The sequence below is a fragment of the Eutrigla gurnardus genome (genome assembly GCF_963514095.1).
Source record: "Eutrigla gurnardus genome assembly, chromosome: 4".
Classification (NCBI taxonomy): domain Eukaryota; kingdom Metazoa; phylum Chordata; class Actinopteri; order Perciformes; family Triglidae; genus Eutrigla; species Eutrigla gurnardus.
In genome coordinates this window covers 11,038,900-11,065,077 of record NC_139918.1, presented here as the reverse complement: position 1 = coordinate 11,065,077, position 26,178 = coordinate 11,038,900, and the positions used below count along the sequence as shown (strand labels likewise).

General features: G+C 43.0%; 1 protein-coding gene across 3 annotated transcripts in view; it reads right to left on the bottom strand.

Moving 5' to 3' along the window:
- The window catches only part of efr3a (EFR3 homolog A), a 143,394-nt gene extending 119,935 nt beyond the window's left edge, over nucleotides 1-23,459 (bottom strand). Inside the window, exons 1-2 of one of the 3 annotated variants that reach the window (XM_084008810.1) lie at nucleotides 23,385-23,459; nucleotides 22,985-23,091 (exon numbers count right to left, since the gene is read on the bottom strand). In XM_084008810.1, the coding sequence (XP_083864936.1) occupies nucleotides 22,985-22,994 (10 nt within the window). In that variant the 5' untranslated portion in view covers nucleotides 22,995-23,091; nucleotides 23,385-23,459. The other 2 variants (XM_084008811.1, XM_084008809.1) reach the window with 2 other exon arrangements.
- Between the last annotated feature and the right edge of the window lie 2,719 nt (nucleotides 23,460-26,178).

The window sequence follows — 26,178 nt, the reverse complement described above, 5'->3', positions numbered from 1 at the left end:
AGTAATCTATTTCCATTTTCCAATGGTTAAAATGAGTATCATCTATTGAAAAAATATATTTTAATTTTCTTCCAAAATATACTAGCACTGAATTAAAAGGTATGGTGCATGAAAACTACTCTTACAAGTACAATTTATACAAAAACTCTGTATCGGTCACCTGAGATAGAAACCTACATATCAAAGCTCATTGTCAGCTTAATGTCTGGAAGTGGAAGTTAAATGTCAGCAAAATGTCTGAAAATGTTAATGTACAATACAGTCGAGAGAGAAAAAACTGTAGCAGACGGCGACTGAGGGATTTCTTCATAAGTCATATTTCGTTTTCTGGCAGAGAGGTTTCCCTCCGGTCAGACTGCATCAGAGAACCTTAAGTGAAAGCAGAGCTGATCTGATGTCTGTTGTTGTTTCACTTCCTGACCGACGTTTGCTATCTGCAGAGACTGACCGAATCACTTCAGTGCACACAACCCACAAATGGATACCCATCACTCAAAATATGTCTTATCCGATTAAGATCTGATCCACCTTCAGCATTATTTGTTTATTGACATACACCCCACATGCCATTGCTCAGATTTGAATGAAACCCTGGCAGTACGGTTCAATCGAATAGGCTTTTAGAACGTCTTCAGTTCTGACCCCCACAGTTTATAAATAAAAAGTAGGTTATTCTCAAGATGATCATGACTCATAGCTTCTTCCATCTGCACTGAACAAACTGGTGATTTTACCCATTGAGCTCGGCCCTAGTTCCACCGCTGATGACATTTCTAGAGTCATCAGGAATGAAACGTCGCACTACTTCACAATTACTCTGGCACAATTGGTCTGTGAAACAGCTCTAAAATCCAATCAATCAATGACGTTTAAGGTGATTAACTGATAGATGGACCCACAAAGAAATGATCTGAGCCATAATCCCTCAAACAAATCCAGTATCAATACACTTAAATGGCTCTTTCTCGGGAAGTACTCGAATAAAGACACAAAGGTAAGATATAAGCTGCTACCAAGGATCATTTTCCTGACGGCTATATTGAGTCCACAGCCCATATTTGCATTAAAAACGCATTCATCACTCAACAGAATCTCCGTTTCAAATCAACACGTCCTCCTCTGTGCTATTGTTGGCTACAAACACAGTTCAACCTTCAGGTACGTACAATGTCAAATAGCAAATAAGACTGCTGGGGGAAAATGGCAGCGGCCCCATTTTCCTAGTATTATTGTCATACGCACAAAGATGTTGACAATGAAAAAGTTGGATCTCAGGCTCCATCAAACAATAATAATACAAATATGTATTTTAAAAAAGGCATGTCAGTAAAAATGGGGTCTGAGTTTATAATATCATCCACAATGTCACCAAGCTGTATTCAGTGTATCTCGCAAGACGCGTTTATCACAGCTGGATGAACCGAAAAAAAATAATTATTCAGCTGTGATTTGATTGCAATAAACAGAAAAAAAGGAAGCTAAACACATAATGATGCCGTCATGCTTCGGTAGGTCTGTCTGAAGACGACAAGCAAACAACTTTAAAATGCTTGTTTTCTGAATGGAGACACACATAACAATGTAGCGGCTCCATCAACACTCCAAATAAGATCTACATAGCAGCAACCTTTTTGTTGAGACCTAACACGGTCTCTGGTTTCACCACATAGTCTGGTCTGGTCTCTGGACTAATGGGCTACCATCGTAGAGCTCTGGGGGACCACAGAAGGATACAATATTTGTATAAATTAAGGTCAGGACATCAGTGAAGCTCATTTCCTTGCGCCACTAACTGAATGAGATTTGCAACTGCATTTGGAAGCGTACAAGAATGTTTTTGTTGGCCTTCCTCAAGTCTGACCGGGTCACAATCGCCAACGTGCCAGCTGATATTCATTCTTAATAGTTTGATGTGTGGTCTCTTTAAAAGGCTGATCAGAAGAGCAGCTGAGATGACGTACGAGTCTAAATTGAAACCATTCCAATATCAGCTGATCTACTCTCACTGCAGTGAGCTCCGTGACTGGTGTGTGCAAAACAGCTGGACAAACATGCATACACTTCCCCCATCTCTCACTCACACACACACACACACACACACACACACACACACACACTCTGCTACAGCATCAGTATGTGCGGACATAAACATGTCCACTCAGCTCATCAGTCAGCATACAGCACTGTTTATTTAACAGTCATCTATTCTGGCATGTGTGTGTGTGTGTGTGTGTGTGTGTTCTTCTCTTCCTTCCATCCAAGTGTGTGTGTTATTCATGTATGTGTGTTCAGTTCTCCTGACTATGTGGGCCTCAATTTAAATGTTATACATAGTGAGGACATTTGTTGTTGGACATTACCTCCCCACCTTGGGTTCAGGTTGAGGTTACACAGGAAGCTGAGAAACATGCATGTCAATGAGGGTCTTCACAAGTATAAAAGTGTGTGTGTGTGTGTGTGTGTGTGTGTGTGTGTGTGTGTGTGTGTGTGTGTGTGTGTGTGTGTGTGTGTGTGTGTGTGTGTGTGTGTGTGTGTAGCAGGGTGGGGGTGGTTGATTTAATTGAGCATGAAAGACAACAGACGACCTCTGGTGCTTCAGCGTTGCCGCCAATCAAACATCTGGCAGCCTGAGGCTCAAGGACGACCGCTAACCACCCAAACAACAGTCCTTCATGCTCAGATTCACCTGTGGACGCAGTCTAAAGCCTGTGTGAACATCACACTATCACACTATGAATCCAATAACTGACAAATGACAAAAAAGACTTCAGGTTATAAAAATACTTTGTATAATGTTTCAGTGTTTGAATTCACCAAAATATTCACTAAGACTGAAATGGGGCTACAGCTACTTTAGATACTGCTCTTTAGATTTACACGACTACAACATTCCTCAGCCAGTAAGACCAACGACGTAGCTATAGAAATAGAAAAGCAGCAGAATGGACACGGAACGTTTTCTGTCGTCATTTGACCCGTACCAAAGAAAATGGCAACTGCTGGTAGTTGTTATGGTGACAACACACATCAGTGGGAATGCAAAGGGCCTAAGAGACGACACAGCTCCAGGGAGATGGATATATGGTTAATTAGCTAGGTAGCTAGTAGGGTTGTAAACAATAAACCGATGCACCGGATATTTGGTTCAACAAGCGAGAGGTACGGCTGCATCGGTAGCAGCCTCCTCAATCGATACGAATTATCAATGAATTCCTAGATGAATCGGTTACAGAGTCATGGATCGGGTATCGTGAGACTTTGAAGCGGTTGGCGGCATCATATCTATGGACGGCATTACACCAGCGTCTCTAAAACGACGCGAGAGCTGAAGCTGCTGGCGAAACGCCGTATGGCTAGCTTGTATGAGTTATAAACAAGGGACAACACGGAACATGGAGGAGGTGGAGAGGCGGGCGCAGCACAGGTAGGCGGCTGTGGCGCTGCCGTGTGACCGCAGGCACTCCACGACCGCACATGAGAGACGGATGGCTTTGAATGTCAATCAATTTTGTCTCAACTTGCGCCACAAGAGGCGGCCGCAGCACGGGTAGCGTTCACGACACTGTCCTGTGACCGCCATCCAACGATTCAGACAGACTTTTTTTTGGTCCATGTCTAAAAATAAATACATTGACATGTGATTTTGTTGTTCTGTTTTTTTTTTGCCAGTGCCATACAGCCACAATGCTTGGGGATATGTGGTATTTCACATATTTGAAAATAAACTATTGTACTGTGACTTTCATAGAATCGGCTTCTTTATTTTATAAAATATCTACAACAAATATTAACCGTAGAATCGAATCGTATCGTTCTTACACTGTATGGAATCGATTGGAATCGGTCTGTAATGAAAGGATATCGTTTTTGAATCGAATCGTAACCTGTGTATCTACATTTACATTTACATTTAGGTCATTTAGCAGACGCTTTTGTCCAAAGCGACTTACAATAAGTACATTTGTCAAAAGAAGGAAACAAGGAAACCACAACGAATCATTGCCGATAAAGTAAGAGCTAAAAGTAGAACAAGTGTTAGGTCCTCATCTGAGTAAACTAGTAGTTCAAGAGCAACAGTGCTACGATCAGAGTGCTATAGGTAAGGTTTTTTTGTTTTTTTGTTTTTTTTGGGGGCGGGGGGGAGGTCATGCTAGTCGAGGTGAAGTCTGAACAGGTGAGTCTTGAGCCTTTTTCGGAAAATGGCAAATGACTCAGCTGTCCTGACATATGTCGGGAGTTTGTTCTACCACTGAGGCGCCAGAACAGAGAAGAGTCTGGACTTTGCTGAGCGACATTTGTTTGATTTCAGCGATGGTGGTACCAGCCGGCCAGCTGAAGTAGAGGAGCGGAGTGCTCGCTTCGGGGCATGAGGTTTGACCAGTGTTTGAAGGAAGACGGGTGCTGTTCCATTGATGGCCCTGAAGGCCAGTGTCATCGTCTTAAATTGGATGCGTGCTGCAACAGGGAGCCAGTGGAGGTCACGGAGGAGGGGGGTCACATGGGAGAATTTGGGTAGATTGAAGATAAGACGTGCTGCAGCGTTCTGGATATGCTGCAATGGTTTAATCGCAGAGGCCGGGAGTCCGGCCAGGAGAGAGTTGCAGTAGTCAAGGCGGGAGATGACCAGTGCTTGGACCAAGAGTTGCGTTGCGTCCTTTGTGAGGAGGGTCCGAATCCTGCGGATGTTGTAGAGGGCAAATCTGCAGGATCGGGCCACAGCAGTGATGTTGGGGGTGCAGGATAGTTGGTCATCGAGGATTACACCCAGGTATCTAGATGCATATTGAACCGTTTATCACAAAGAGAAGTGCAACCCTAGTAGCTAGTTAGCTTGTCCTTCTGCAGTGGTGTGAGGTGGATGGACCGTTAGACTAGGGCTGAAACGATTACTCGAGTTATTCGAGTAACTAGATTCCAAAAAAATGCTTGAGACAAAAACTCTTCCTCGAAGTTTCGTTAATTTCCTATCTTGCACATTTTGTGTCCTGCTGAGCAGGGATCATTGTTCCACAACGACCAGAGTGCAACCATTTAACCAAAAATCAGTGAAATGCAGCTAAATATGTTCCTTGGTTGCACCGGTGCTCTATTCAGCGGGTCTGTTTATGTTTGTAGCGTAATATTTTTCCCCCACAGCATACAGAGATGAATCACCACGGTCTGAGCTAATCAGAGGCCAAGTAGGGGCGGGCCTTCGTCTCTGATTGGCTCTGACCCCAGTCTTCATTGAATGTTTGTGAGGAAAAGTTTTTTTTTCCGTACAGAAAGTTGCTGTGTCCGTAACACTTGTCTCCACTTGCACCATAAGATACCGGTCCTGTCTCACGTCTCCGTCCGAGCTGGTGTCGCGAACCGGGCGGTCCAGTCGGATGTAGTTTTAAGACCCGGTTGTTTGATCCGGTCTCTGGTTCACCGCGGGCGGGCCGCCATTCTGCAGTAGAACCAGAGCCAGGCTGGGAACGCTGCCTCTACTGTTGGAGCGTCGTCGTTCAGAATCATTAAAAGCACCATAAACACAACCGGTACAGGTGCTGGTGGGCCGAGCAGCCCCGCCTCCTCCCCGCAGCATCTCAGCATCAGGCAGCCACAAACCGGAGCAGTGAGGAGTCAGACATGATAATACCATTTAACACAGTTTATAATATCACCAAAGATGAGCAATTTTAAGTTTATTTTTAAACAATTTAGGTTATTTTGATTTCTTGTTTGTGTTGAGATTTAAATGAAGAAAAAAATCCTCATTTATCTTTAGCTTTTTTTCTTCTCTTTATTCCTGTTCCTATTCTATATTCTACTATTCCTGTCATTGACCAAATGTGTTCAGGAATTAACAGTGTACATGGGAACAAACACAAAAAGATTTGATAGCTGCGGCGCTACGTTAACCCATCAGCATGTTGTTGAGCCCATATTCTGTACCCAGCGTAGTATTTAAGCTAGCTAACTAGCCAGCTCTCTGTCAGTTAGCTAGCTAGTTCCACCATGCTTTAATGCTACACTGCTTGCAGAAAATAAACTGAGGTTGTCACTCATCTGGCGATAGCAGATGTGCCAAGAGTGTGTGGATGAAGCATAGTTGTTAAATTTCCCTCTGTGCTTCATAACGTTAGAACTCCACGGCTCGTTTTAGTCGTCCCTGCAAAACCTCAACTCAGTGAGCTCGCAACATTCCATTAGTCAGTTTAGATTATACAGAAGCTAGCCCGGTTGTGGGCAATGGTACGCCAAAAAGAAGTCCACCGCTCTGACAATCCTGCTACATTGATTCTATGAACGTAGCCAAGAGCTTACTGAGCTGAATGTTAATGTTTTTCTAACTGTTAGCTGATATTTGACACTCATCGTTTTCTTGAAAAATGTTCAGATGTTTCAAGGGATGCATACGATTAGGCATTCAGCATTTCTTTTATTTATACATCTTGATTTTTCTAAATCCAATTTATGAGAGCTTCCAGGACTTTATTGACTAATTCCTGGTAGGTGGAGTTTAACACCGCTCTAACGGACCCATACAAAATCTACCTGAACCTGATGTGCATAAACACATGCTCAAAATAAAGAGATTAATCTGTAGCCTGATCTGCATAGACTGATTATGTGGCACCGCAGGATCAGAGCTGGAAGACTTCACCGGGGTATCACACATGTTGGGCCGAGTCCCGCTGCACAGCAACAGGAAGCAAACTGTGAAAAACTCAATTACAAAAGTCAAACAAGGTCTCCCAGGAATAGTTGACATTATAACACCAATTGACAATTGATAAAAGCTATATCTGGTTGAACTCAAGATATCCTGAGTGTGAACAACATGAATTGCACGGCATTTCTAACTTTCAGGAGTCAGACCCACACACACACACGCTGCAGCTGCTGGAGTCAAACAGCTGCAATTCATGAAAACAACAAGAGCTACCAAACATCAGTGGCACATCGTTGCCCAGCCCTCAGTTGTCATGACATCACAAAATGTGTGCCGCCGCACCGATTGGTTTCGAGGTGCGTCAGTCGAGCGAAACTGGGCAGCTGATTGGACGGTCAGGGCGAATGGGCTCGACGGTGCAGACCGTGAGCAGATCAATGGCCGCCGCCACCGGCGTGCAAGCTTGTTCCCCGAGACATATACCTGGACTCTGTTAGTCTCTTACTCTGTCACTGCAACACACACACACACGCACACACACAAACACAGGCGAGTAGAATTAAAAAGCAGTCCCCTACCCGACTCGGTGTTCTCTGAATCCATCTTGTTGGGGTGGAAGCTGAGGACGGCCTGCCAGGTGGACCTTGCTGCCTCCCTCTCCCTCTCCCTCTCCCTCTCTCTCTCTCTCTGTCTCTGTGTTTCCACCCCCCCCCCCTCCCCCTCCCTCAAACACTGACTCTCATCTCTGACCTTGCAGTGTTTGTGTTTCCCCTCGCCACCGGCAGCAGCAGCAGCAGCAGCAGCAGCAGCAGCAGCAGCAGATCTGCTGAAGCTGCAACGATGCACCGTCGAGTCCAAAAGACTAAAACCTCCTCTGTACCGATTCCCCCGAGAGATGACGTTTAAAAAACCCTGCACACGCAAATACAGATAGACAAGTGTGTTTTCTGACATTGTGTGGGTTTATGCGCGTGTTGGGCTGAAAGTGTTTTAATCATCCTGATTGGACTGTAATTATGCAGATTGACTGAGTGTCACTGCTGTTGGAGGAATGCAGCACTTTTTAGATGTGCCTGGTGTCTATTTGCATGCGTGTGGTCCTCTGTGGTGGTGTAAGTGATTTTTTGATGTGTGCTTTTTTTTTCTGTGTTTGTGTGTATGTGCGTGTGTGTGTGTGTGTGTGCTTGAGTTTCAGTCCGTGTTCGTTTTAGACTTCGGGGATGAGGACTCAACATCGGTCCCACTATACGATATCACAATTTGCGATATGCTGAGTATTGTGAAACACATCGTGATTTATTACTTTTTTAAACTGCAAAGTAAGCAGTTTGTCAACATCTGTTTTATCTCATAAGCCTTCACTCATTCATCTCAGTTGAGTCGTTGTTATTGCAGCTTATTGGGTTTCTCAATCAAGCAGACAGACTGAACAATACTCTTTGTTTTGACCAACTTCCTGCCGATCCTGATGACTCCTGACGACCACACCAGGGGAACATCCTCTAGTGGACTATAAAAGCAATTGTCACCAAAAGGATAAGCTTGTATTTGCAATGTGAATAGTAAACTTTGGTTAAAAGTTTGATACTTGCCATCCGTGTATAGAAGTAATATTGCCACGCAAAATATAGCAATACTATGATGCATCGATTTTTTTTCCTCCAACCCTAATGAGGACATTTTTAAAAGTGAGAAAAGTATAATTTGCATAATATGTGAGGAAATTACCAATGTGTTATTGAACTGACGAAAAAGCATAAATGCTTAAAATGTATTAAAAATGTAATAAATAAAAATGTAATAATGTTGGGTGCCCCAAAATGATGTGCTGGCGCAGATCAATGAAAAAAGTTAATTGAAGCAGTGTAAGCAATGTGAAAAGTCTGGAGCCCTGCTAATGAACGCCATTAATAAAGAAAATTAAATCCTAAATCAATAAAAACATTTTGTGGAGATAATTTTGGAAATTGAGGATGATTTTGGAGAGTGGGGCCATTTTAAAAAGGAATTAAACTTAAAGGATGACATTGTTTACAAGCCAGGAAATGTGTTTGAAAGTGATTCTGTATATTGAGGATATATATCAAAAGTGAGCACGGCTGTGTAAAGGGAGGACATCTCTGGGACGAGACATCATTTGGAAAAGTCACATTACTCTGAAAAGTGAGGACATTAGAAAAATAGAGTACATTTATTTTGGAAAGCAACAATATTTAACCAGATATTCATACAAATTAAAATTTGTTCAGAGGGTTTGTAATATTTTAGATTGTGGTTACAGTTAGGGGCCAGGGAAAGCAATATGTCAAACAGGGTCCTCATCAGAGACTGTGTGTGTGTGTGTGTGTGTGTGTGTGTGTGTGTGTGTGTGTGTGTGTGTGTGTGTGTGTGTGTGTGTGTGTGTGTGTGTCTGGATGAACAAGAATCAATGATGCTCATCATTTCCCACAAAACACTTGTCTCTTCATTCTCATCTGAGAACCCATTAAGATAATCTGAGAAGGTTCAACTATGTTTTGGTTGAACTGCTGATAACACATCTCCGAGCTTTCTATTTGAAGGGAGGGTAAGAAAGGCAGGAGAGCGTTGCTTAAGAATGACTTCATCACCAGTTATACTGGTAGATCAGCCCACTAAAATCTATTAAATAAACAATCACATTTAATCTAAAAGACCTTTTGTTCCTTAAATCAAATCCCGAAACAATTCGGTCCAAGTAACGATGGCTGAAATGCTGATCTCGGGGCTTCAAAACCATAGTGGCAAACATCAAGATTGGAATTATCTTTGGTTTGCTGGTCTGGCCACTGAGTTGGGTTCACAAGATTGAATGGACTATGATTGCACTTACAGATTTATGAATATCTGCCCAATAACAACATAAAAAAGCAGTTATTCTCCTGCCATAAATGCATTTAGTCATTTGCTCACTGAGAAACAAACTAGGCATACTATTCTTTCAGAATCAGGTTGTCAATGGGGTGATTCTAGAGCCGACTCCACACCGGACCGAAAATCGGCGTCTTTGAGAGAGTCGGGGTCCGTGACATGAGTCTACTTGGTGTGGTCGCTCGAATCGGCCCACGTCGGCGTTCATTTCAGCCGACTCAAATGTATAATCCGCCATTCGAGTCGGTCATTCTTTTACCATTCTGATTGGTGGAGGCTAGCAGCTTGACTAGCGAATCAGTGAAGCCCGGAAGTGACGATGGTAAACATACCAGATAACCAGTGGAATCAAACAAGAATTCCACTTCCATAAGAATAAGTGCGAGAGCTGACAAGGCCAGTGTCTCCGTATCGACATCATCCTACATTTTAGATTTTTCCGTTCAGAGAGTAATCACAACTACAGTCTACAACCTCACTCTGCTGACAACAGTGACTGGTGAGGACAGCGTGCTCTGTGTTATGGTCTAGAGCGGACCGGCTACTTCCGGTTTTCGTGTTTTTTGGCCCACAATACAGATTAGCGCCGCCTGTTGTTTTGGAGACATTACATCTCGCGCAAGCGTGGAACATATGGCGTCGGCTGTAATTCCGTAGGTGTGAACCGCCCATGTCGTTGTTCGAGTCGGCCATATTAAGTAGCCCGACTTCATTTACCGACGCGAGTCGGGCAATTCTTCCAGTGTGGACTCGCCTTAGGAGTAGACGAGGCCTGGGGCTAAGCCCAGACCATCTGGGGCTCGTGTTGGGGCAAAAACATTTTTGGGTGGACTCACTGGTCCTATATTCAGAGCAATACACAACATACAGCACACTCCGGCGTTCAAATGTCGCCAATGTACAGCACATATCATCCAACCGTTCTGTGAGGTCGTTTGATATTGATGAGACTATTCAATCATATTCAAATTAAGGCATGAAAGCCTCCTGATTCATCAAACAGAATGTCATTGTGTGTTGTCATCAGCAGACATAACCACACAGCATGTACATAGTATTTGTTTAGGCTATCAAAATCTCTGCAAAAAATATTTTCAAGATGCAACCATTCACCTTGTAGAAGAAAAACAATTACATCAGAAGTCCGATGTTGTGGAGGATAAACCACTTGAAAGCTAAATACCCATAAGTGCTGACCTACATCCAACTATATTGCAATTTTTTTTAATCACTTTCAAATGTCCTATTCCCTTTGCTGTCGAAAAGGCCAGCTACAAAAGATAAGCAGGCTCCAATGCCCTATGGTTAATTTACTTGAAACCTTTCCCACATACAGCTGATTAAACATACACACAGCTACAAACTCAACATTTGTCATTTACAGATATACAATAAACCAGTGTTTACCCAAATATGTTATAGGCATGGCGACAAGCCATTCCTATGGTTCCCCCCAGACCAGGAAACACCAACATAAAATGTTTCACCTGCCCAAAATCTCCAAATATTAGGGATGGACCGATACCGGGTTCTCATGTACTCATGTACACCACTGCAGCAACGGGACGTTGACCTCTCACCGTTGAGCCTAATCAGACGCCCAGCTGCCACAATAACCTGATGAACAAACATGTTGAATCATAATTCATCAGCAGCTGCAGTATGAAGCTGAACAGACGTCTAGTGAGTCTCCATCACATCAGTTCATTTAGCAGGAAGTTGTCAGCTGTGTGTCTGCTGATAGAATCTGTCTGGTTTCACTGATGTACTGCAGTAGATGTTACATTAGCAAGGGTCCGGTCAAGAGAGTGTGTGTGACGGAGTACTGTTAGATGTAATGGTATTATTAAGTACTTATATCAGTAAGTACTGAAATTTAAGTATTTGTACTTCGGCTGAAAAAAGTATTGGTGCATCTCTACCAAATATTAGTTCAGGAATCAATAATCATGTTGAGGAGCATCTGTAATGTTTCCCTTATTTTTAAGCAATAAATATAAGCTTAATAAGTCATCCTCTCCTTCTGATCTCCTTTTGTTCCAAGTCTTATATATAGAGCAAACAAAAACTTGCCATATACATTGACTGCCTGCTGTGCCTCTGACCGAAGCCAACTGCAGCAATATGCCATCAAAGTGGGAATCAAATGGCAAAATCATATTTATATTATCCCAATTTTTTTTTTCACAATTAGTACATTCTTGGAGAGGTTTAAAAAAAAAAAAAAAAAAAAAAAAAAAAACTCTTTAGCAATTTTGCTTCATAAATGACTTAATTAAATTAGTTATCAAGTCGATTAATGACCATTGTCAAATGTTGCGAACGATTGATAATATAAAAATATCTGTGGGATTGAAAAGGTTTTTCTTTAACATTGTTTACTCGATAAATGATTAATAAACTATCAAATCTCAGTTGCTGACGGATTCATCACCATGGCTCTGTCACAGCCCCAACAAATACTGTGCCTGAAGAAATGTGCTGCTTTTGTCTCATCATTTTTGATTGATTACTTTGCTAATTAAACAATACATGGGGAAACAAATCTTCCTTCTGCAAGCAGGAAACCCTCAGGTCGAAGTGTTCAGACATTGTTAGCACAGATCGCACAAAGTGCATGGCAATATGCAGAGATTCAAACAGAATTAATATAATCCCTATATGTACAATTCAAAAATGCATGTGCTCTCCTCCAAGCTACCAGACTCTCGACAAACTCGACAGAAACAAAATAAAACTCATGAAAACCTTCTTGGTGAGTCCCGTCTTTCCGCTTCCAACAACTACTCACTCTGGTTCCATCAAAATAAAGCCTCAGTTCACAGAGTTAGATAAAATATGAATATAATATAAACTGCTCTACCCCACTGTCTCGCTCTGCCGTTGTCGGCCTCGGTGCTATTAATAGCTCGCCGAACACGTCTGTTGCTGAGCGACGAAGGTCGTAACAAACTTTTAAATTAGGCCTTATTGATCAAATATGAGTTAAGATTCCGCGACTTGATTGGCAATTTCTTGCCCAAACTTTAATCAGAAACTGATTTGGGCTGACTGAGGAGGTGAAATAACAAAAAAAAAAAGATAATTCTCATGTCCTCGGTAGGATTTGAAGGATCCTGGACATTGGAATGGCCCTTTAGTGGGACTGGAACGTGAGAAACCCCCATCGCCACAAACTGGCAGCACTGTGGAGTTTGTATTCAAATCAAACGATGTATTAACTATCTAGAAATATGAAGTACTGTTCCTGTTCAGGGATTTGTCCTCAGGTGAAGGTTAGCAGGTTCGACTGACACATCAGGAGACGAGTCTGAGAAGTATTGAATATGGATTTCTTTTTTTACGATTTGGACGTGGATTACCAAATAGACCAAATACCTTAAATAACAGAATGCTGTCTGTCACCATTTGTAGGAGCTGACGTGGCTCTAGGGATGGATGGATGGATAGGCAGTCTGGTCCACCATTTTGGTCCAGGCTAAAATAGTTTGTAGATAGATTGTCATGAAACACGTCCTCCTCAGGGTGAAGTCTGGTGATCCAGACATGACCACAAGTGAGAAACCTCAGTGTCTTTTTAGATTCCGACCTTGAGTTTACAACTCATTTACATTTTTTGAGCATTCATTGGATTTAGTGCAACAGAGCGAAGGTGGGACGACACAGCGAGCTGCAGAAAAGCTTGTTGTGGATACGCCGATATCCATTCCGATACCTTGAATTTGATACCAAGACCTGTTCCTCTGCAGTCCCCTAGGGTCCTGCCTTATATGGGCTTTCCTTTTAAATAGCTAAAGCTTATTCCTAATCTTATGTACTTATCCAAATGTTTATATTTTCATTTAGACAACTACGTTTCCAAAAAAGCTAATTTCTCTACTACATCCAAAATAGTTTATTGTTATTTAAAAATGATGTTTTCATCTCACTTCTGTCACTGTGAATAACAGAAGGTATTATTAGTTCAGAACGGAAATTAATTCGACACTCATTCTACCACCCCACCAAATTCTGTTCTCAAATTGAACACTTTCAAAATTGCTTTAAATATCTAACAATAACTTTTTTTAATATTCATCATCGATCCCTTTTCTAAATCCACATCAAGCCCTCTTCACATCGGCATACATTTGATCCACTGCACTGCACTTATTTATAGAAGATACGTCTCTTTTAAAGCTGGTTGCTAACAACAATGAGGGCTGCTCCTCGATGACCTCTCGAGTATAAATATAGGTTGAATGAATGAATGATCTGTTTGACCTGAATAGTCTCTGGTCTAGTTCATTCAATCTGTCGCTACTTTAGTGTGTAAACAGAACCGACATTATATTGACTTCACTTCTCTGTTAAGTGATTTTTCCTCGGGTGAATGTAATGTGTCTTGTTCTCTCAGCGTCTAAGGCGATGACATCGAATGGCACAGTTCTCTATAAACTGGTCAAAAACATGACTCAGAACCCAAAACCTTTATTCTTACAAAGGCAGAGTAGGTCAATCGGAAAAAAACAGTCCTTTTTATGTGAGAGAGCATTTAATGTATTCATTGCCATCAGTATGTTTTACGAGGACTTGAAGTAATATAACAGAACCTGTTCCTGAATAGAATCACCTACTCAATAGGGCTGGGTATCGGTACTCGATACCTTTCAGGTATCGACCGAAACAACCCGGTACCAAGTAGTATCGAAACTGCGCCTGTCAAACGATACCTGCAATCGGTTCTTTTTGTACCCAGATCAAGAAAAAATTACTGTTTCTATGGTTTTGCTCGCAGCCAATCACCGCAAGCGTTCTTCGATTAAATGCGCCGTGTGATTGGTCCACCACCACAACAACAATAATTGTATGGCGGTAAAGCGGGTTGAAGTCGTGCAGAGTTGGCTGGTCATCATTCCGAGATGCCGGCAGCAAAATGTTCAAAAGTATGGTTGTACTACACGCCTGTGACGGCGGGTACAAATAGATGCATAGAATGCGGCAAGATTATTTCGGGGAAAACTGGGAATACTAGTAATATGATGAAACAGCTTATCAAGCACGGAGCAAACTTAAGGATGGAGATCTGAACTGTGTTTAAGAAGCCAGCGTCTACAACACCAGCGTCGTCGTCGTTGTCATCTCAACAGGACATGGCGCAACCGTCGATAACTTCAGGTAATATATAAATGGTTACTAGGTTAACAGTACTCATCCTTCGTGTGTTAAAACAGGTATTGTAAAGTAAATCGTTTTTGGGCACGTTGTAGGCATGTGAGCTAACGCTAGCCTAGCTTGCTCGCTAATTTTACTTAATTAGCAAGTTAGCACCCTACTCAGTCACATCTGTCAATGTTTTGTTCAGTGGTTAGGTTACCGGTAGTTTTAGCTTCTGTAGCAGCTTAATTATTTAAAGAAAAATGTATCTAATTAAGTACTCAAGTGGTATCGGTATCGTTTCAAGGGCACTGGTATCGAAACATTTTAAACGATACCCAGCCCTACTACTCAACCTTTATTATTGCATTTTTTTATGCTGAATTATAAAAGCACCATTCTTCGATGAAAAGGTCTATAAATAAAGTTCATCCATTCGTCCGTTGACAGCAGCGTATAATCCATCGGAACAGCTTGTTGGGTGGTTACGTAGCTTTGGAAGCCCCCCAACCGTTCTCACAGATTTCAGTAATGTTTATGTCCTTTTAAAAAGCACTGAAAACATTCGTTTTGGAGAAACTATTCCTATAAAGTCTTTTTTAATTAGTCGACTTGCTTCGACATCAGTTTCCTCCACATCCATTCAGTACATTATGATTTGCACACAAACACTGTCACTAATCTGCAGTGATTTCTAGTATCCAAGTGAAAACTGCTGCGTATTGACTGAAGTAAACGTGCTATTTCCGGCTCAGCCATTCCTCATGCCGTTGTTGTTCCAGTACACCGCTGCTGCTCGACATCTCTGTACCGACACCTGTCGGATGTTGATAAAGACGCGAGAAAACATCAGACTACAAAACAGGCCAGAGGAAAATGGTAAAATCCTTAATAGAAATAAATAAAACGGTGCAGCAGAGCAGTAAGCCGAGCGTCGCACAACAAGCACGCAGAGATAAAAGCTTCCCTCTCTGCAAAGATGCGACTGGCGGAGGAGGTGCACCTCCTTTGAAGTTATATTTAGGCCAAATCCTCCTTTGCAGAACAAACCATCTTCCACTATGCATACCAATCACAGCCAACAACTGAGGGAGGAACCGTCCTAAGAGCACAGGAACCGACTGCACGCGTGCAATTAGCCGGTGGAGCGTCACAAACCAAAGGTCTGATCCACTTTGATTCCTTCTGCATCCCCAAGACTCCTGTTCCACCTGGGATCCAGATGCATGCTGGGTGACGCATCGGACACCACACAACTTTTAGCATCTGAACACAGTGGCCTCACTCGGGGGGTCCAGCACCATTGAGGCCATGTTTTTACATAGCAGGGTATTTAGAGAAACTAATATTTCCCCCCTCTGTTTTTGAAAGAGTTGTCATTTACATCAACCCGCATAAATACCGCGTCGAGCACCATTATAACTACATCAAACCTATGGGCGGTAGTGTAGGGAGAAGGATAAAGCCATGCAAGCCAATCAGAATCACCAACAACGAATAACACGAGCGACTTCAACATAGGGCGCTCACATGACATTAAGCATTATCTAGTGCATAATGTGAAGCTTGAGAACCTAAAACCCCATTTCTCCCAGTTGACACAACAACACATAACCAGCGTTATCAGAAATCCCCACTTTACCGGAGTTTTTAGAAATAATCGTTTTTCTGTGATAAAAACTGGGTTTTCATGTAAATGAGAGGCCAAACCGCGTGGAAATATCTGCGTTTTCCCTTCGTGTAAACGAGCCCTGAGACTCATTCACGACGAACTGCAAAGGGTATAAAGGCAGGAACACACCAGCCCAACCGTTTGACGTCTGAAGCGTTTGGAGAGGCTCGGACGAGGTCGGGAACACATGTTTGGTGTGTACAGCCGCGCGGACGTTGTCTGATCAGACTGAGCATACGAAGTCTGAGGAGGTGGGCTGTTGGACGTCTGAGCCATTGGATACTCTGATTAACGGTGTGCTAGCGAATCAGAGTATCCAATGGCGGTGTGTGGGCGGGGCGGAAGTGACGATGGTAAACAACAAACCACATAAACAGAGATGGCGCAGAGTACAGATTTTACTTTGTCGTTGCATCGCACTTTTGGTTATTTCTGCACATTTATCGAAGCAATGGCTACGTGGAGCGAAGAGACGGAAGAGGTCTTCTCGAGTCGAACAAATACTGAACCAAGACTGTGTGTGCATTGTTTTTATCTGCACTCAGTTCCGTCATTTCCTGTTTTCCTGTTTTGGAGTACTGGCACGAGACTAGCGCCACCCGCTGTTAAGGAGGCTTATTGCATCTCGCGCAAGCGCAGAACGTACACGCTGCTGTGTTGTCGGAAGCACGTCGAAGCGGTGTGTACAACGGAACTTTTCTGCCGAACGGGTCAGACGAGAGGCAACAGAGTGGGCGGAGAGTGGTCGGATAAGGCAGTTGGACGTCTGGGCGGTGTGTGGGGGCCTTTAAGGACGTCCAACTGTGTGAAAGAAATAAACCTTCAGTGATTGTTTTCTAACAGCAGGAGGAACGAGATGAAGCTCTGCGTCAAATGTGCACTTTCACTTCACTTCCACCTAGGGACAGGACGATGTAGGACAATGTGATTTTTTGTTAAAAATCACAATAAGTTGATCGTGGGGAAATAATATTACAGGGATAATCCGGAATATCACCATGTGTGACTTGAAAAAGGTGCTAGCTCGCTGTCATGGAAGAGAACATACGAGTAATAGAGCCTGGTTTTAACAATCCTGGAATCTCCATGCAGCAAAGAACAGACAGCAGATTCATTTAACATTTATTTATCCCTTATTTATGAAGTGAGACCTTTACGATATAAGATTACCTTATTTACGACATTGTCCCGTGCCTACTTCCACCCACAGTTCTTCCTCTTTTGGACTCATGGGCCAATATGAGCTGATGTGAACACTGTTGACCTTGGACACACCCCGCTTTCTATCCTTTAAAAAATGCTCTAGTTTTAGCTCCAATTGCTGGATGGAGTCGTTTAAAAACAACACTTTTTGATTACGAGTTCGTTGCACATACTTCTGCATTTTCCTCATTCCCTGTGAGGAAAACAAACACTTTAGTGGAGAAGGCTGCTAATGAGAATGCTTCACACTGCTTTTCTTGGGCTCGCTGATCGTATTATGCGTCTACTGCTGCAGTCTGCTGGAGCATTTTGCTGGAACTATAAAAGGCGTTCCATTGAGTGTCACTTTAACTGCCCGTTATAGTCCGATTGTCCCACTGGGAAGCAGACGTAGTTTTAGCATAGGAATGAAGACGACTCCGTCCACCGCCAGCTTCTCTCTCAGAGCAAAGCGAGGCGAACAATAATTGGGAAGGTACAAAATAGAAGTAATTCCCAGCAGGCATCCTTCCATGTCTTTATCTCAGATCTAAACGTGTGCTTATCTGACTGTTCGTTGGGTCTGAAAGAGCAGCAGCATGAGTGACGGCGTAGTTTGTCCTACATAATGACTTAATTGAGGTGGTTAACACTTTGAGGATAATGAGAGCCTCTAGACCACAACAGACCCAGGAGTGAGCTACGAAATGGAGCGCCACACACACACACACACACACACACACACACACACACACACACACACACACACACACACACACACACACACACACACACACACACACACACACACACACACACACACACACACACACACACACACACACACACACACACAGAGATTCTAATGCAAATTTGAAATTCACGTAGGCTTTTAAATGTATTAAAATAATGTATATGATAACGTATCGTGGCTGTTGTCACCGATGCTCGATCCAGCTATTTGTGTTCGGATCGGTATCTGCTCAACTCTAATATCGATGTGTTATAATAACGATTACAACTAGCAAGAAAGTGCAGTTATGGGTCAAACAAACACAGGACGTTCACCAAGGAGGCCGCTGTTCATGTGTGGAAGCAGGAAGAAAATCACCACAAACATGTACAGTGATAGGTGTGCGGTGGGCCCAGCACTCTTAAGGGGCGTTCAGACCGGACGCGATAGATGCGAATTGAGCGGCGACTCTACATTGAAAATCAATGTAAATGGCGCGATGACACGCGATTCAGGTGGAGGCGGCGCGAATGGAGCGTCTGGCGCGACGCAAATAAAGTTGAAAATATCGAACTTTTCAGGCGGCATCGCGCCGCGACAGCCAATCAGCGACGAGTTCAAGCCGACAGACAGATGAGCTGAGATGGACGGGCTGCATTCCCAAACAACCCGACTCGGGAAGACCGGACCCCGGCGCGACGGGGGCCGTTACCGGCCTCACACCGTCCACGGGCTGAGCCTCGATCAGAAGGACTCAGGCCCCTGAGCGACACCGGGCAAGCGGTCTTCCGTACGCCACATTTCCTACGTCCGCCCGCCCGTCGGACGGGGATTCGGCGCTGGGCTCTTCCCTCTTCGCTCGCCGCTACTGAGGGAATCCTGGTTAGTTTCTTTTCCTCCGCTTAGTAATATGCTTAAATTCAGCGGGTTGTCTCGTCTGATCTGAGGTCGAATGTGGCCCCGACTCTCCCTGGGGAGAGGTGCGAGGGACGTGGCTCCCGGAGGAGGCTCACGGACTCTGGCATCGGGTACCCCGAGGCGGAGGAGGAGGGTCCGCCGACGTGACCCGCCGGCTCCCCTCAAAAATGAGCGTCATGCGCGAATGACAAGAATGAAGCAAATGACAAGAATGAAGCGAATAGTCCAAAATGATCAAGCGGCGCGATACACGCGTCTCACGCGATTGTATTCACGTCTTTCGCGTCCGGTGTGAACGCCGCATTACATTCTTATATTTATTACTGTTTATAGTAATTTACATAATGTGTGAAATTACCAGTGTGTATGGGAACTATAAAGAAAAGACATAATAGATTTATTATTGTACCATTAACATTCTGGGTGCACCTAAATGATGTGCTGGTGCAACAAAATGAAAAAGTTAGTCTGGAGCCCTGCTCAAGTTCGGCATCTTGGATTTTGGCCGTCGCCATCTTCAAATGTTTACTCCCAGACATAGCCCTACTTGTAAGTGATTCAAGGATGTCTAGCTAATTTAACAATCTCCATCTCGGGCCTGACGTTCATTAACATTCCTCAGATGGAAAAAAAAAGAAAGAACAAATCAGAAGAGAATTTCAAGCTTTTCCAGTCTAGTTTCTTTGACTTAGACCAGCACTAAGACAAAGCACATCGTCTGCAGCGCATTTAGTCCACATGACTAACATATTCACAGACACTGGCCCATTCTGTCACATTGGCCCATCAGGAATCAATGTTGAAGGTGTCACATTAGCGCTAATGTAATCAGCAGTTTACCAATGGGAGTAATTACAGAGCAGACAAGAGGCCCGCGAGGCTGCGGAGCCTTTGAAGGTGCTGCATGCAGCCAAACACCAACATCCAGACACACCAGCAGTCTGGAACACACCAGCCCCGCCTCCTCCACCCCCTGCACCGCCAGCCACTGCTCCCAAACATAACAAGCCCGTCTGGAGGGGGAATTTTCTGGATTTCTCAGCAGCCGACGGGTTTTCAGGAGAGAATGGTTCTCCGGTAAACAGCAGCTGGTCACCTGCTAGAGCAGCAGCTGTGGGGGGGGGAAAGACGAGGGCACCCAAAGTCCAACTTTCCCAAAATAGAAACGCCGTCAGTCCCGAGTGCGCACACACACAAACAGAGGGTTTTGAAGCCTTGTATATCATTTATTGATGCTGCGCTCCACTAGGCGTGTGCAGGGTTAGAGAGGTGACAGTCAGGACAGAGGAATGACGAGGAGCGACGGAGGGGATCCCAGGACTTAAGACTGTGTTTGATCTTCGTAATGAGCCTTGTGTTGCAGTCAGAGGATCCGTCGTACCGCAGCCTAACAGCCAACTAAACCTTCACACCACGGATTCTTCTCTTCTACAATTCTCAACTTCCAAAAAAAAATTTCTACAAAAGAAGAGCTTTTGCTGCTGATGGACTGTGATCACAAACACCAAGTCAAAGTTGTGTTGTTGTGGAATTTGTTGAAAATAAATAAATAAAACATTCTAACAAAATACCAATTTCAGTGTTATTTTGTGGTCAATTTATTTTTGCGGCAAGTTTCTGAGAAAAAAAAAAAAAAAGGTAGCTAGTGGACATGACAATGTTCATGTAGAAAAAAAAACACATTTCTGGGTTTGATAATAGACCACAAATCGTCTGGAAAGTTTAACCTCATATTAAATAGATAAAGTTGGCAAGGAGCAGTTTGGGGGAAAACAAGACACATTCTGGATCATAAAGCATTGGATATTGGACAGTAAACAATGTGGGAAATCTGGACCACACTAACAATCTGGTTTTAAAGTCACATGATCTGGAGTTCATGGAGTCAAATGTAACAGTGCACAAATAATATATGAAGGTAGAAACAATTAGCCTACAGCCTTAAAATGTAATTTCAAGAAACAGTGTGTACGTATGTTGAAGAGTGTGTGCATGTGGTTCATTTGTGTAAAAGTCCAAATATTCATCAATTAAAGAAGAATTCTTGATATAAAGAGTGGAGCTTGTTTTTGTTGCGTGAACGTAGCATTACATGAAGTCGTCATCTTGAATATCCCATCACTTATTTCCTAAAGCACAAGGTGAATTTATTAAAATGTCATGTTTTGTCTGAACAGTCAATAATATTCGGTTTACTACCATAGAGGACAAAAAGCAACAAATGTTCATATCTGAGAACCTCAAATTAAGGAATTATGTTATTTTGAATACTGTCGATCGACAACAAACTAAAATAATCAAATTACTTTACATTTTAAGAAATATTGTTATTGCGTCCCATCCCTACATATGACCGTGTATTTCAACTCAAAGGATTCAAAGTGATTGACAAACAGCCTTTAAAAACTCAATGATAATAATATGAACGATAAATGGCGCGGGACACATTCACTCTCGGTCTCAGATTGACTGTATCGCACCCAGTGAGTGAACTTTGACCTGAGAAATCACAACAAAGCGGAAATGACTGACCTGCTGTTCAAGATATGTCATTTATATATCCACACACGTGTTCCTGATAATGTACATTTACATTTAGGTCATTTAGCAGACGCTTGTAATGTACCTGCAGTAGTAGAGGGGGAGGAGTGCTGCATGCTGGGTAACGATCAAGAGTGACACAGAAGTTGTATAATTCACAACTCGCTGCTGCTAGTTTGCTAGCCATGCTAGCTCCTACAGGTTTACAGCTCTGCTCTCCAACCTGGGCACATTCAGCCCGTCGAAGCAGCAGAGGAGGGACCTTCTACTTCTCATAGATAGTGGTAGCGATCAAAAGCAGGAAATGCATGTTTGTGCAACACTAGCAGTGTTTTCAGAGTACACATTCAAAATCTCACACACCCTTAAATGCAGCACGCAAGCAAGCTTGATAAGGTTTGACCTGCAACTCAGGGATGGAACCAACAATCATTTTCAGCACTGATTAATCCCTCAGTCGTTGTGTTGAGGAATAAAGACATTGTTCAGTCTATCAAATGTCAGAAAATGGTGAAAAATGTCACATCATGATTTCCCAAAGCCTTAAAGCAACTACCCATGGGATGATGTAAAAATCAGTGTCATGAACATCCTGGACAAAATAACTGCGATCGCTGCCAAAAAGTTTCCTTTTGAGATAAGATTAATTATCTCAGATTATAGAAGATTAAACTACCATGCAGTAAAGTCATCTTCATAATGAAAATGTGTAGATGTATAAATGTCATGTGTATGTTGGACTTTACTTCGATGAAGAAGAAAAAGCAACAAATTCTCATATCTGAGTAGCTCAATTTACAAGTCAATTCTGTTCATAGCGCTCAACATCACAAATCCCAAATTTGCTCCAAAGTACCGTTTTTACAGCAAAGGAACGAAAACTGTGCAAATTTCTCAAGAGGCTTGCCAACAGCAACCTGGCAACCGTTATTGACGATCCCTGTTCAAATAAAACACTTTGAAAGCAGCCAGTCTGTGTACACCCTACATTTACTTTTGATACTTTTAAGTACATTAAGCAGATACTACTTTTGCACTTTTACTTCAGTTTTACTTGTAATTGAGTATTTTTAGACTGGTATTTCTACATTTACTTCAGGAAAATAACAAAGTACGTTCTAACACTGGTTAAGGGCCAAATGATTAATTGATTAATAAGACAACACTTACACAACACATGCACACTGAAGTGTAGAGTTATTTCTTTATCATTTCAACACACACACACGCACACACACACACACACACACACACGCACAAACACACAGCTTACCAGCTGGCATCCTGGTGCTAATGTACCGCAGTTCCTCTGTATGCTGAGCCCCGATTGGTCCCGGGTTAGTTAGCCTCCATGTAGCTTCTCCTGCCGTGTCAGTTCACCTGGTATCGGAATGACGACTCGTTAACATGAAATCACCTGCTTATGAGTTCACGCGACACACGTTGAGTCTGAACGAGACGCGAAGCCTCGTTAACAGGCTCGCGCCGTCCGCCGAGACACTAACCAACAACAGTCATGTAAACACTGATTGTCCGGGAGGAATTAGCATCAGCAGCTAACGTCTCAGCAAAGTCCAAACACTGCGGCGGGTTCAGCGGAAACACACAGGCACACAGAGAGACAGGCGGACATTGACGTGAGACGTGGACGGAGATGAACCGGCGGCGCATACCTGTAGGTAAACAGCAGCAGGGCGGATTAACTCCTACACATTACTACAGTGCTTCCTGCTTTACGGTGACAGACAACACGGAAGTGTGTGCTGCTACCGCGGAGCAGCTCCCAAAACTCCCCCGCTCCTCCTCAGCATTCAGGGACCACGGAGGAGCGCGAGACGGCTAATTATAGCAGCCTGCGGCAAGGTGTGCGGTCCAGCACGAGGAGGCTCACTTTACTATCTGTAATTACCTTTTAATTGGAAATACCACACACACACTTTGTTTGGATTTCCCTGTCAAAGTATGTGATTGTATCACATGTTTAAAACAGAAATTAAATACAGACCAAATGAGCTTTTGATGATTTACAGAGGCCAGGAATAAATACAGATGGATGAAAAGAAAAAGTAAATCATAATATTAATAATAATGACAATAATAACTACTACTACTACACCATAACTACTATGGTGGGTAGCACTGTACCCTCTCGCTGTGAGGGTACAGTGCTACCCACCATTTCAAATATGAATAAACGGACAGAAACTACAGTCTAGAAATGTAGAAAGTATTGTAGAGTTGCTCCTTTCACTGTTTGGATTTTTCAGTTTTTATCTGCATGTAAAAGCATTTTAATGTTATTTGTCAATATGGAGCCAGTTTTAAATACTTTGCATAATTACTAGTTTAATACTGCTTCATATCATAAAAGCATATCACACTTTGTAACTTAATAATAATATATTAAAGAGTCAGTTTGTTTTTGTTTTATTTTTTTAACAGTACATGCATTAACAACAGTGGCCTGTTGTAGTTCAGTGGGTTGATCAAACCAACTGCATGTTTGGGCCTCTCATGCTGAATGTGTACACACTCACTCGTGGTGTATTTAATCCCGTTAGGGCCACTGGATTATATCACACACATGTGCTGATAGTTAATTTAATAAAGAAAACAAATAAGCCTGCGACATCCCCAATGACGGCACAAGAGAATATGTTGTCATTAAGCTCACCAATGAGACCCAGGACCTAAAGATATCTCTCCGAGCTGATGAGTGAATGTGTGTGAAAGTGTGCCGGTTGTGCTTTTTAAGCTGCTAAGGACCTTTGCTGCGCCGTCCAATGGACTTAGAGGTGATTAAAGGCTTTAGCCCCACAGATGGCATGCCAAGCGTCAGCTAAAGTCAAATGACTGACAGCAGCCAGCGGCGCCCTCCGCCTGACAAAAAGTACATAAAAATAAAGATCCTGTTTGTGTAATTACTCTCATGCAGCAATGCCCACATGTCATAACTGCACACAGGCTTTAAATGAGGCTTACTGACCAAACATCAACCGATTTAGCAGTCAGACAGCAGCATGTTATTCAACCAGGGAGGTGTTTCACCAACGGGATGCTGTAACAGGATGAAGGAGCCGGACGGATCGCTCAAGATTCAAACCAAAGGGAGCAAGAATGCTTTAAAATCTCTGACTGGTTGAGTTTCACGTTTATGTTTTTTTTAATAACATCATCAATGTAACACAGACACCCGATGCCCTCGACCAGTTCTTTAAAGTTGCTTAACTGCATTTCCCTGCAACTCAGGAAGTGGTAAACGTGGATTTAAAGTTGTTAGGTCTGGTAGCGGTTACACCCCATCGCCTAGCAACAGAGCTTACAGACACAGCCGCCTAAGCTTTGAGCAATGCCGGAGCTACCACGTACCCTCGCATATGTAACTGTGTGTCTGGCTAATAGACCACAGTGATCATCCATGTGAAAACAATAGAGCAAACATATACAAGAGGCTGGGAAAACTTTATTTCACTTGTTCCTAAATCATAAACACAAGAGGGGAAAAAATTTAGATCAGACTTGGAAAATGGATCAGGTTGGTTTTTTTTCTAAATTGCCTCTCAGAGCTTTCATAATCCTTCCACCATGTCCACCATTTAAAAAAATAAACCTGTGGACCTAAAGTGTCCATTACAGTAAGTTAACATTTGGCTTACCCTTTGAATCATTGTGACTTCAGGCTTGTCTGCCACCACTGAAGGGCTTAGAAATGCCAGATTTGAAAAGCCATGAATCTCTTTTTATTAGTAAGCAGCGATCTTTAATGATGTCTCAGCGGAATATTGACAAGTTTAATCAGCAAACAGGTGAAGTCAATGAGACGTTGATACAGTCACAGTTTTCTCATTAGCTGGAAGACGGCCGCTGATTGTCTGGCTGCTTTGAGATGTTGTGGTGCAGCAAGTCAGAACCAGTTTAGTTGTTGATGAGCGGATGAAGAGACATATTCCATCACAGTTCAGGACTGGAGCCAGCAGGGATTCATTATACTGAACGGGCTTTCCTTTGAATCTTTCCTTCCCTTAAACCAAAAATACGTTCATCCAAAGGGATGAAATTAATGTTTCGACAACTGTTAATTACGTCATCATTGTCCCTCTTTCACGAAGAGTATGTTAACAGACGACCTCCTGCAGGAGTTCTTCTGCCCCACGGCAACTCTGCTCCTGAACTGATTAAAACGCCTCCATTCAAATATTGCCTTTTCTTCCGTAAAGTGATGATGTCACCAAGTAGGCCATTTGCATAATGTCTGCCCAGCCGCTAGTTTGTTACCATGTTAAGAAGACAAACATAAATGTCCTTTGTATGGACTTCTACAAGAAGAGGAGCTGAGGAACAAGTGGCTAAAATCAAGTTTCCTCAGCAGTAAAACTCCTGTCTGGTTCTGGACATTTCCAACAAACACATCAATCACAGCAGAGTGGGCCATCTGACCAATCAGAGCATGCATCCTTGCATTTTCTG